Consider the following 13,299-nt stretch of genomic DNA (forward strand, 5'->3'; position numbering starts at 1 on the left):
AGTACAGTAGGAATAGTTAACCAAAGGAAGAACGCTCTTGATACATTCTAAATGTATACTTTCTGTGATCAATAAGCTGACATTCTCTCCCCAAAAAAAGAACTTCCAAGCTCTTCGCGTATCATCTTTGTCCAGTTTAAGCTTACTACGGCTGGTTACAAGTACAGTAAAGACGAGACATCATCGCCACCGTCAAATAATTTTCATCCAACGTCCAAATGGAGCAAAAGATCCAAGTTTGCTCAGGAGAACTGCTGACCACTACCAAAATACAGATACAAATACACCGTGTCGTTCAACAAAAGCATTCTTCCAGGTACAAAACCCAAACCTCTGAACACAAAGTGTAACATATAACATACAGGCAGTGTTTATGTTCACGGGTGGCAACACCAACACGGAGGAGTGTACACCCAAAATGTCTTAGTCTTTTTATCACACAAGCTATACAAATGGTACCAGTCTTCCACCTCTCATTCTTCAGCTGGAACCTAATCTCATCCTCATCCTACCCGATCATAATATATAGCAACCAGTAAATTTACTCTACCTCGGCTAGAAATATTGCTCGCCAAAATTGCCCTGGTACCAAAAGAATATTAACTGAAACAACCAATAGCCCAAATCAATCTACAACTTGAAAGATACCTTTGGGATCCTCATGCTCCCTCTGTAAAAAAAGACTGAAACAATCGACATCATCTATGTTCTTCAAAAGCCAACTCAGTAGTTTCCCATTGGAGGCATCCCATATGCCGGCATCGGACCAGGACCCATCGGAGGCATACCCATCCCACCCATCGGAGGCATACCCATCCCGCCCATAGGAGGCATACCCATGCCGCCCATAGGAGGTGGACCCCCCATACCAGGCGGAGCAGGCAAGGCGAGAGGGAGCAATTGAGCGTACATGTTCTGTATAACAAAACACAACTTGTCATGCTAACTGCTTAAGAACAAATAACAGGACACTGAACAAAAAGAAGAGCGCTTTATATTACCTGCTGAGCAACAACGTCCTTCTCTTCCTGCTCTTTGGCTTTTTCTTCTTTCTGCGATTCAATCCTGTCCTTCACCAGGTCATCTACCTTGCTTGTGTACTCACGGATGAACTGCATACATAGCAAGAATGCTATTATAACAAAACTGAACATTTCCAAACATGCAAACAGACTTAATATACCTGTAATAGGTAGGGGAAAGCAAAGTCCAGCATGTTGTTTGTCCATGCAAGCTCGAGAGCAACATCCGCACGAATCAAGTCGTAACAAATGAAGAGGCAAGAAGCAAAACATTCTTTCTTTCCCTGCAATAGTCAGAGATGCTTACTGATTAGAAATGCAATACTGCACAGACAACACTGGTCTACCAGATTAGTTCTTAATTTGCATGTTTCTTGGATTTATCTACTCTTAGCTAGTTGATATGCACAGGATGCAACACTCAGAATTGGGAATCTTAGAAAGGTGATCACAGCACTAAAACCAGCACGAAAGAAAATATCTGCTGCAATTATCTAAGAAGGCAATAATATTAGCACAGTTTGCGCACTCATAAAATGCTTTTTTTCACTAACCTGCTCGATGAAATAGACAAGTAAATCCTCCGACAGCTCACGGTCACCAGACTGTGAGCATGTTTCCATGCAATCCTTGTACATGTTGTCTTTTTTCGATAGGGCAATAGATTGCTTCCATCTGCCAGCTTTCTTGTAAATGTAAGCAGCAATCCTCCTCATCTCAAGCAATTCATGTTTCTCAAGCTGATCAAGAGTTAAGAAACTGATTATAAAAACAATAACGCCATTAACAAGCATTACATATTCGTCTATTTATTTACTGTACCTTCTGGGCAAGACCTATCTGATCAAAGTTATCATGCATGTCAACCGACTCACGGAGCCTCTCATAGTCCTCCTCCTCAACATAAAGCTCATTCAATGCTTCATTGACAGCAGAGACATTGTTGCTCTGAACAGCAACCATGTATGGTTTCACAAGATGCAACTGACCAGCCTATAAATGGAATAAAAATAGTTCAGACTTCTAGATTAGAACATAAAACAGACACACCAGTAGAGACCCTTCCCATAATCATCCCATATACGACATTAAATATTCATTTTGAGGCAAACCTTGCGCATTATGTCTACAACTCTTGTGTGATCCAAGCGAAGCGCAAGCACATTGAGAAGATCATTGATGAGATCAGGGTGTTCTTGCAAATAGAAGTGCACAGCCTTGTAATATATCTCAACATTTGCAACCTTAACGGCAACATCCTTAAATTGCATATGATCCCATGCATCTGGAGAATGGTTCATAATAGTGGTAGCAGCATTGTCAAATTCATCATATTGGATGTATAGGTACGTAAGCTCTTTCCAGTGTTGTTGTTCATCACAAGCACGGATAAGCTTAGGAATATTCAGCCGGGTGGAGAAAAGCTTGATGTGTTCCATGAGCTTCTCAGGGCGGTATCTAGCATAAAGGACTCCAAGTTCTGTAAAGATGCCCATGTGCGCACGCTCAAGTCCAAGACCACTCTCCATGAGAGAAATAAGTTCATTGAAGCATCCTCTGTTCTGATAGTATTCACTCACTTCTTCCAAGTCATCAACCTAAACAAAACAAGGCATATCAGAAAGAACTATATAAAAGTGCCTCAGGACTCTGAAGATTTTTTTATAGAACTAGAAACATGTGTTGAAGCATAATTTTGTTGCTTCGCAGAAATTTTCTAGCTTATATATACCTGAATGATGATATTGAGACCGCATATTTGCGCTAGACGGAACTCCTCAGCATCAACACAGGCAAAGCAGACCTCCTTCCATGTTTTAGCGCTGTTAGCCTTGCGAGCAGCATCTACAGCTCCTTGGAACTGCTTCAGCTTGACCAAGGTGACAGCCAACTTAGCCCAGTTAGAGATGAAGGCATAGATGATCTTTGCAGCTTCATAAAGTTCTTCATCGTAAAGCCGGTCACCAACATTTTGGAGATTAGCAACATTTGGCATAAGAATAAACTCTTCAATGTCGCTAAGCCTATCAATCTTCGCATATGCAAAGATGAGCTCTCCATCGACTTTGGGCTCCCTTGCCTTTTGCCTTACCATCAGCAAGTACTTGACAAGATCATGGTATACATCAGCTTCCTCAGCAGCACGGATGACATCAAGGAAATGTGTTGCGTCATCTGCACGGATGAATGACTCAATTGCTTCACTGACTAGACCTTCACGCAACTGGGCCTTGGCAACCTGGCTCCAAACAGCATCTTCTTCAACACGGAATGCAAACTCTTCAGCTCTTTCTATGCTTCGGATGTTATCTAACAGAACATCGACGGCCTGAACATTTAAGTTGAACTTCTTAAATATGGCAAAAGCCTCCTCATACAGTTGTGCCTCGACAGCTACTTCTCCGACAGCAGGGCCATCAAAGTTGTCCAGTCTGTTAACATAGTCCATGACCCTGGATGGGTCTGCCTTAATGGCTGTCAAGATGAGCAGGTTCTGAAGATTAAAGTTTCCACTGAATGCAGAATTCTGGAGGACAATCTTTTCAAGAAGTTCAATCAGCTCATGCGGGAGGTCAGCTTCCATGAAAGCCTTAACAGCAGCAGAAACTTGCTCAGGGCTCTTGCTTTCAGGCAGGGCCGTAGAAACAACTTGGTCAATGAACTGCCTTCTGTATTCATTTTCAGGCAGTAGAACTTTATCCCAAAGATCACCATCCATTCTTTCAACTACATACCTGACAACTCAAAACATTGGACTGAACGTGTAAGCAATGACGCAACAGATATAATGATTCAGAAAAATAACATATTTACATGGCATCAAAAGGACAATAAACCATAAACATACCTAGCTTGCAGCTTGAAAAGTGAGTTTTTGTTAGTAACGCTAATAAGTTCATCATCACATTGTCCACGCCTGTAAGCAACAACAGCAAGTGTAGGATCCCGCTTTTCACAGTATTTACCAACCACACGAGAGTCATAAAATGGATTGGTAGTAAGGAAATGCTCTGGGTTGTTGTTGCTATCGATGATAATTTTCCCAAGAGCATTATGGACATGCACATCTTGGCTACCCTCGCTCACTAAGTGCTCCAAGAATTGTGTAAGCAGACGTAAGCGGTTCCTGATTAAAAGATCAAAGAAATGAGACCAGCTAAAAAGGCAGGCATGTGCAAAGTGTACAGAGACAATGATTAGAATGAAACCTCTTCTCGCACTCGTCAACTAGTGGTTCAACGGGAAGGAGAGAGCGGACAGATAGAATCAAACCCTTAATGAAATCTTCAGGGCACTCATCATCAAGTAGCTGCCCCACTACCAATGGAGCATTCCCAGGGTTAACCTACAAACCAGATAAAGGGAAACAGACATTAATATAATGAGTATATCAGAAGAAGTACTAAGATAAACTAAGTTTGAAGAGTTACATACCTTCTGTACATAGCCTTCAATATACCTGAGCATGTTATTTGTGTACAGATAGTGAGTCAGATCTGGAACAAAACCAAAGCGGTCACAAACATTAATCAGTGGGCGGGCATCAGGTAGTTTTGCTTCCATCAGAAAGTTCTTTGTCTTCTCAGCATCATAGAAATTAGACTCTCTGGTTACACGCTCAACTTCTTTGATTTGTCCAGTCCTTGCAGCTGATTCTATGTACTTGAAGTGGATATCTGGATCCTCACTGTTGGATGTAAAGAAATATGATGTTTAAGTGTGCTACATTAAGAAAACAATGGTGGTTGAAAGATATCATCAACTGGGCTAAATACCTGGAGCTCAAATAGGATCCCAAGAAAAAGTACAGGCCCTCATAAGATTTAAATTGCTCAAATAGTTTTATGCAACCATCAACACCTAGCTGCTCAGAGTATTCTTTGGCGGCCTTCAGATTTGTTACAGGATTGGAGATGATTAGAATCGATAAGAAAGAAGAACAAAACCACAAGAACGAAAGGTAAAGGAACACAGAAAGATTACCTGCACAACTATTTGAAGGTTTCCTCTCAGATTGACCAGTAGAAGGTCTTTCATGCACTCTAGTGCCCATTCTTTTGAAAGGGTTCCAAAGAACTCAACGAGTGCCTATGAAAGGAAGTTGTTAAAAGGCCAGGTAATAATAAATAGACAGTCAAACATAACTGAAGAAAACAAACCTGTGGTTCAATGGCGTGGGTATTTACAATGACACGTTTGATATCAGGCAACTCTGCATAGTGCTGTATCACAATACAAGACTTGTTAAACTGCAAGACAATGAGGATAGATCACAACCAAAACCATGCAAAGATACGGACCTGGAGGGCTCGCAAGTACAAACCAGCCTTTTCACACAGTTGAGCAATGCGTGGGCGGTCGTAATGACTGAACATACCGTTAGCAAGGATGGCATCAGCAACATTAGGGTAAGTCACCAAGTTGATCTCCAAAACCTAAAATAAATTCAAACAGAAGCTACTACTGAGTAACAGGGAGGTCTATATTGTAAAGATTCACAATTAAATAAAAACTAAATGCTGACCTTGGTTTGCAGAAAAGCATGTTCTTCCAAGTTTGGTTTCAGAACATCCAGCAGAAAAGCTGTTGCCTCCCGTATCATATTTCTCTGTTAACAAAAGACGCATAAGGCAGGATGTACAACCAAATTTCGTAGTAAAAAGGAAAAAAAATATAAACCTACCTGAAGGAAGAGATCGGTTATGGTATTATAATCTAATGGACAACCACCCTCCATTTGTGACATCATGAGAGCGAAATTTACAGCTCCCTGGTAAAGAATATATAGGATATACACAGTTAGGCAAAGTCATATAAAGAATAAACCCCACAACCAGGTACCAAATGTTTCACCACAACCCAGTTTGTCTTTAAAGGCCTTAAACAATCTTATTACCTGTGGATCTGTACGTAGGATGGTCTGGAGGAGGAAAAGGTAATCGGGAGTGTACCCAACCTGGAAGAGATAATTAGACAGCACAGTCAATGTTCAAGCTGAACTGGCTACTACCTACCAAAAACAAGAATTCAGCAGTACCAACGCAATATACCTGCTTTGAATATATAAGGATCTTGTCAAACTCCCTCCTTTCGGCAAAAGCAGCAACGACTTTAGGTGTTGCCCTAGCCTTTATGTATATTTTCAATGCAAGGTCATTGTCTACCGTCTACACCAAAGTACCGATTGGATTAGTAAACAATCCAGACACAGGCAGCGAATGAAATTTACTGACGCACGATGAGATTTGTGCAATCAACAAACACAGCAGAGCACCCATGTTACCTTAACAAGATCTCCTAGCTCTTCACTGCATTCCAACTTATCTTCTGCCAACCAATTTTCCAGAAGGTTCTTTTTGTTCTGATTGACAACAAGTCGAGATAACTCAAGGGACTCGTAAGCATTGAGCTTCCCTCGAGTTAGCAATGTGCCAAAGTACTGCAACAGTGGAGGCGTTTGCCCAGCTTGAACAGGAACACTCTGCATTTGATGAACACAAATCACATGTCAGACAAGCATAACCTACACTTTCCAGCGAGGAACAGTTAACTATGAAACATTTCTATCATGTGGTAAGCAGAACCCATTGGCTTAAATTAAAGAAAAAAAACAGCCCTAAGCATTTTAGCACAGCAGTCTCTTCGCTGGAAATTTCGTAAGAGCAGGATGATCTCTAGGGTCAGATATCAAGCACACTTTGTAATTCTGACAGTTGGGGCTATGAAGAATGCCTGGCTCATTGAGAAAGTATAAATGTAGGAAATGAGCTGTGAAAAGGCGGTGAATTCACATTAACAGCTCATGGGCAACAAGAACAGGAAGGCACCTGAAATTTTGCAACAGTCTCAGGGGTTCGCAGAAGACCCTGAGGGGATTCTGCAGCGAGCTCCGCCGCTTCCTTGTATTTTGTTTGCGAAAACAGTTCCTGAAATCTTTGCACAACCTGCAATTCAGAATAACAAAAAGTAGTGGTTAGTCCCTCTACACATCAAATGAGATAGGCAAGTGTAAGAATGGAATATTCCTTGAATTTTAAATCCAATATGAAGAATTAACATTAACATGGCTGCAAGCGAAACGGTACATGTGGTGTTTGTGAGCCACTAAAATACCCACAGCACAAGCACATTTATAAGTTATTAGTACATTCAGAAGTGCTCATTCAGAACTGCATAAACGTTCCACTTACAGAAAATGGTTACTGGAACAAGATATACAAGCAAAAAATGACATGACATTCAGAAGTGCTTATTAGGCAGGAACATAGGTGCATATTGAGAAAATTGCATAAGCATGTCGGCACGCGCTCTTATGGAACATAATGATACTAGCACATAGTTAAATGATCTAGCAAGGAAATACTGATTCAACTCGTACAAAGACATGCAAAAATAGAAGCATGGGCAACAATCAAGCAAATTATGCAAATGTAAACATCATTCAAAAAAGCATAGTAGTTATGGAGCTTACCAAGTTCTCCGCCCCAGGAAGGTTAGCTCTTTTGGCAAGATTCACAGCTAGCTCAAGGTTATTTAACTGCATGAACCAAAATGTATTAGAAATTTAAAAGGAATATCTAAAGTATGCATCAGCAGAAGAATTTATGAAATGCCAGAATCATACTTGGCCGCTGACAAAAGGCACAACAGTCGCATCATTAACTGTGGCATGTAAGACCTGTCCTCTTCTGTTGATGGCATAAAATCCACCGGTTGTAGAAGACTCTGCTGTCAAGAATATAGGATCTGGACTGATTCTATTTCTATAAACTGCTGCGGCAGTTTCCAAGTCATACACAAACAAAAGGCCAAGCTTCGTAATTACATAGACAAGTCCATACTTTTGAGAGATCTGTAATAAAGAAGATAAAACGAGTTAGATATATGTGATATCTAACAGGGTATACTACATGTGGGACCTAAAAGATATACACCTGCATGGCTACAGGAAAATCATCCTGAAAATCTGGTGGGAAGAAGAGATCGGCTTGCTTCTTGGAAAAACCAGGTTTCCCTGCAATAAATGATTTGGAAAGGTAAAAAAAGAGAATGACTAACAGAAAAAAAAATCACTTGGAAAGGGTAGCCTGTAAGGAAAAACATCGGTGGATAGATGACATACTGCCACATTTACAAGACTGGAATGCAGAAATAATGATAATCAAAAATAGAACATGGCGGTTCTTTATGCAAACCTGGCTGAGCCCCCAGTTCAATAACATGTAACTTAGAAGTAATCTGTCCAGCATTAGTTGCCTTCGAGGCAAAACAGATGAGTGTTGATGGATTCTCGTTGCCAGGAACCTGGACAGGAGAAGTAAAGCACCGTTGACAAATACTAGAAGTGAACTAATAATTATAACCTCCACAAACTAATTGATTAATACCTTAAAAGTTGCAAAAGATGCTGCATGGGCTTCAAGTGCCTGGCTACGCTGCTGATCAACAGAGAAAAGTTGCATATTTCCCTTCACCAACTGCGGCCTCTGCTAGGTGAAGTAGAAAGCCCATGAATATAAGAAGCATGCATAACAAAGTACCATTTACTCAGTGCATACATCAGCTGCACCTGTAGCTCAACATAGCAGACTAGATACTTGGAAATTTGTGAAATCGTAATTATACTCCCTCTTTAGTTCTAGATACATCCCTTTTTATCCATTTTGATGACAAGTATTTTCGGACAGAGGGAGTAGCATTTAACACCAAGAATAGTCAAACAACCAGAGGGACAGAACAGACCATAGCAGGAAGGGACACAACAGAATTTTGATCATCATATCACATTCAATTACAGAACAACAGTGCATCAGGTTATGATGATGCTAATTAAGAATGATCTTTGCGAGCATACCTCAGGAGCACCAGGTGCAATTCCAATAAGCACAAGCCACTTCTCTGCCGGGTCACAACGGTAGTTAATGATCTGATTATTGGCCAGATTAGCTGTCCTATCAAACATCTTGGTGGGTTCAGAATCTCCTGCATTCCAACATCAGCAAGCAATAATTATCTTAGTTCCTATACATAACAGTGAAATCATGCAAAGCTAGAAATGGTGCTTCAGCAGAGAACAGCTGTGATTTGTCAGATGAGTACCTTCAATTGACCAGTGATAAACAGATGTCTGTGTTACCAAGCCCAACAACTTGGGGGTGATCCATTTCCAGAACACAACCTGTGATTGTAGACAAGAAGACATGTCAGATAATATGTCAAGTAAGATTGCACATAATCAATTAAATAAAATTACCAAATATACTAGATAACTAGAGAAGACTTCGAAACTTCACCTGCTCAGGCATCTGGTGCGACTTTACTTTTGTTTTAGCTTCAATATTGAAGATCTGCAGGTGATCCTGCGTCGTTCCAGCTATTTGGGCTGCAAAATTTTGCGAAAACTTGTTACTGCTATTTGTAAACTCCGTCATATTCAGATTGAGGTGAACAGATGGTAAAGGCTGACTCTGAAATATGCAGTTCTTATAGATTATTTCCCCATCAAACATATAGCAGCAATACACTATGCTGTCGATGTATAAAGCAGTCATTCCAACTTAACCAACTAAAGTAAGACTGATTATGAGAGAACAGTTTCTTGCCACTATCACTTTGCTTGCATTTGAGATGTCAAGGAAGCATGTTACACAGAAAAACACCATAATCATTTATCACATCAAATGGGTAGATTAGTGTACGGTCCAGAACAAATGACTTCAGTTTTATATTCAAAGCTCCACCCCATCACAACAAGGGGGCATTTCTTTAATAAAAATAGATAGTAAGCAACTACCGTAGAGCCAATTTGTGGAGAAGGCATCAATTCAATGAGAACATCGGCAAAAAAAATACTCACAATTAGATATTAACTCTAATAGGCCCCCATCCTAGGGACCAAACTATGCTCAATCGAAGGGATTCAATGTTTTGGCCATGGTAACATTATCAACATAATAGATACATTCTTCGAATCCTAATCACTTGCAGGCACATGTAAACTAAGATCTCATTAGAGAACTGATAAGCATATATCATTCACTTTTAATCTAAATAAACTTTGGGTGTGTGATCTTTCATTAGAGGATGTGCTGTACTATTATAAAACGCATCTAATCATCGAGATTTATCATTGAATTTCACATAATAGATGACCAACCTATTATTGTGTGCTCTGCATACTAGCAGAATGCAAGTATCAATATCAACATTTAGGCTCACAACTTCCCAAGATCATCCGAACAGTAAATGTGTTACTAAAACACACACAAAATGCAACTGAGACGCAAAACTACCAGATGCCAAGCTAAAACTTGATCTCAGTTAAGCAAATCCGTAGCCCCCCTCCCAAGATATGTGTACTGAGCTGAGATGGAAGCTGAAATCGTCGCCCAACTATTCCAGATCCCAGGACGCGGTGACTGGACTAGGATGGCAGCAGTTGTAGCACGGGCGGTCATGAGAATGAGATCCCGTAGAGCTCGTATAGAGATCTAGTGAGGCACATACCTTTGAGCGCGAGGATCCTGGTGTTGGGGTTCATGAGCGCGGAATCGGCGGTGATAGGCCTGCGGAGGGGCTGGCTGGGCATGGCCATGTCGATGATAACGACGCTGTTCTGCGGCGAGGTCTCCCTGACGCAGATGTACCTGTCCGACTCCATGGTGACATGGGTGAAGGTGACGAACTGTGGCGCGATCCCCAGGCTCGTCAGCTGCAACCAGCAACAAAGCCACCGCCATGGCGGCCATACCAATCAGTAAGTCGCAAGGCCTAGCTAGTCCCTCCTCAGAGATCTGATCTGACTTCCGAGAGAGAGAGAGAGAGAAGAATGATGGACGGGTATATGCGATGGTGCTGTAGTTACCGTGAGCGCCTCACGCATGGCGATGGGGGCGTTGGCCGCCGCCATGGCGGCAGGCGGCGGTGGCGAGAGCTCCCTGGAGCGAGACGGCGGGGGAGGGCTGGTGGTGTGTGCCCGTGGTGTTGGAGAGATCGGATCTGAAGAGGGAGGGAAGGAGGGGGTTGGAACCAACGGGGGAGAGACGATGCAGTGTTTGGGAATTTTAATTAGTCGTGGAGGTGGAGGGTGTGCGTTGGAGGTGTTTCCCCGATTAGTCCTCCGCCATCTCTCGAATAACTGCGAACGCCATTTAAGTCACAACGCACCTACTGATAGACTTCTTCATGGCGAAGTATCTTTCGGATAATAAAGTTCGTCATGGTGAAGTATCTTTCTTTTCTTTTTTTATTGATCTTTTTAGGGGATTCTTTTTTGATTGATGATGATAAGTTCTCTTTTCTTTTTCATTTATTGCGGAGAAATGATGATAAGTTCTTCACATGGAAGTAACTTTATTTAGTTACCTAATAATGTTGAGAGAGTTCTTCAGCCAACGGTGAATGGTAACAACTTAAGAAATATTTATTGTCAAAAAAAAATTAAAAAATATTAACGATGGATCATAAAGCATTTCACAATATATATAGGACAATTAAAATTGAACACCATCACCAACATTTTAGTCGTTGGGTCATAAGTCGTTCCAAGCCTTTAGATGCCTATGTAATCCGGCATCAGCCTTTAAATTTAGGCCAAAAAACTGAACCACGTTTGTCTATCCCACGCACTCGGTGAATTTGGCCATCAGATCACGTGTAGAAAAAACGATATTGATAATTGGTTGTAATTGCCTAGCTCTTGTTAGTTCAATAAACCTTGAGGTCACTTAAGGGAAATTGTTGCTTGCTACACCCACTTGCACTTGGAGGCCCAACAACTTCCTAGTAGAGAGGAAGCAAGCCTTTTTTACGCCATTGTCGGGGAGTTAAGGTAATACTAGCGAAGAAAGCTATTGTCAACCTCCTAGTAAGGCCAAGCTTTTTTCTGGAGCCATTACCGGGGAGCTGTCATCACAATCACAGGTCCTACACTCCATTACTTTACTTCCTTGTTATCTATTTTGCTTAGTTACCTTTTCTTTATCGTGCTAGATGGAAATTTCTGATCTTCTCAAAGGTACTACATACTTTGGGCCTGTAAATAAAGAATAGGTTAGTTGGCTATGCTCATCAAATGCTAAATATGATTTGAATAAACATGGTGAAATTCATAATTCAAGTATGAAAATGATAAGTTGGTAGCTAAGAATCTTATGGAGGAAACTACCTTAAAGTTTACTATACAAATAATTACACACTTGATGAAAGTATTATTCTTAATGGTGATGATATGTTAGTAGGCACTATTGGGGATGATTTTGTTATGCCTACTAGTCATTATGATGATCATGATTGGGGAGATAATTATGAAAGTTCTTGTGACATTGAAAATTTATTTGGTACCAATGATGAGCCTATATTTGATCGCAGTAATTATGATACTACTGAAAGTGGGTTTGAAGAGGTCATGACTTGTAGAAAGAATCCAACATGTTTAGAGAGTGTTCAATTTTATGAAATTATTGATAAAGGTGGTTTTGGAGAGGTAGTGACTTTAGCTAAGGTTGATCCCACAATTTTGGAGGATAATACAATCTATGTGCATATGGATCATGAGGAAAGTATCCTAGGTGATAGCCATATTATTGAGTTTGATCATGATCCCACATGTAATTATTATGAGAGAGGAAAATATCCTAGGTTATGTAAATTCATGCTATTAAATTACCTCTCTTTGTGTTGAAAGCTTTAAAGTTGCATTATTCTCTCTTGCCTATGCTAGGGATTGCTTCCTCTAATAATTTGTTGACTTATAAGATGCCCATGCATAGGAAGTGGGTTAAGCTTGATATATGCCTTTTGATGCTCTCTTTTATTCTTAAATTCCTATTTTCATGTGAAAACCATTGAAATCCTAAGCCTAGCTAAAAGGCATTAAAGAAAAGTGTTTGTTGAGAGGCAACCTGACGGAGCTAAATTCGATACATCTCATGTAGGGGGGCCCAAACTAAGAGTCTAGAGATGATGGTAATGACTAACGAGGACACGAGTTTTTACACATGTCTGAGCTCTTTGAAGAGATAAAACCCTACATATGCTTCTGTTTTATTGCTTTGGGATGGAGTACAAAGTACAGATGGTCTACTTTGAGATTATTGTCTCTAGATGTATGATCTGAGATGTCTAGATTGTGTTCTATCAACCAGCCCAGCCTCGACTTATAAGAATACCGAAGGCCTAGGATTACAGGAGTCCCATAATAAAAAGAAGACACATTCGTGACATTATAACCCGAACGAGAACTTTTTTTGCCATGGATGTGACACTTTCATGATGA

General features: G+C 40.7%; 1 protein-coding gene across 1 annotated transcript; it reads right to left on the reverse strand.

The window, feature by feature from the left end:
* Positions 1 to 274: 274 nt before the first annotated feature.
* On the reverse strand, positions 275 to 11,067 carry LOC119286157 (clathrin heavy chain 1). The gene is made up of 30 exons (XM_037565508.1): positions 10,888 to 11,067; positions 10,530 to 10,734; positions 9,317 to 9,405; positions 9,123 to 9,201; positions 8,878 to 9,005; positions 8,411 to 8,509; positions 8,219 to 8,327; positions 7,958 to 8,037; positions 7,648 to 7,875; positions 7,495 to 7,560; positions 6,851 to 6,967; positions 6,307 to 6,504; positions 6,074 to 6,190; positions 5,920 to 5,979; positions 5,707 to 5,793; positions 5,548 to 5,631; positions 5,324 to 5,458; positions 5,183 to 5,245; positions 5,007 to 5,111; positions 4,799 to 4,911; positions 4,458 to 4,710; positions 4,232 to 4,368; positions 3,871 to 4,149; positions 2,755 to 3,757; positions 2,135 to 2,620; positions 1,845 to 2,015; positions 1,577 to 1,762; positions 1,184 to 1,306; positions 1,002 to 1,112; positions 275 to 915 (listed from the first exon to the last, which is right to left on the reverse strand). Exons 1-30 carry the CDS (start codon positions 10,930 to 10,932, stop codon positions 724 to 726), a joined length of 5,148 nt encoding a protein of 1,715 aa, XP_037421405.1. The 5' UTR covers positions 10,933 to 11,067; the 3' UTR covers positions 275 to 723.
* Between the last annotated feature and the right edge of the window lie 2,232 nt (positions 11,068 to 13,299).

Source organism: Triticum dicoccoides, chromosome 4A, assembly GCF_002162155.2.
Source record: "Triticum dicoccoides isolate Atlit2015 ecotype Zavitan chromosome 4A, WEW_v2.0, whole genome shotgun sequence".
In the NCBI taxonomy this organism is placed as follows: domain Eukaryota; kingdom Viridiplantae; phylum Streptophyta; class Magnoliopsida; order Poales; family Poaceae; genus Triticum; species Triticum dicoccoides.

Coding starts and splice junctions, on each gene's coding strand:
- LOC119286157 (XM_037565508.1), bottom strand. CDS start 10,932: ATGGCGGCGGCCAACGCCCCCATCGCCATGCGTGAGGCGCTCACG. Junction 6,968..7,494: donor TTCCTGGGGCGGAGAACTTG/GTAAGCTCCATA, acceptor TCTGAATTGCAG/GTTGTGCAAAGATTTCAGGA. Junction 4,150..4,231: donor GTTGACGAGTGCGAGAAGAG/GTTTCATTCTAA, acceptor TCTTTTAATCAG/GAACCGCTTACGTCTGCTTA.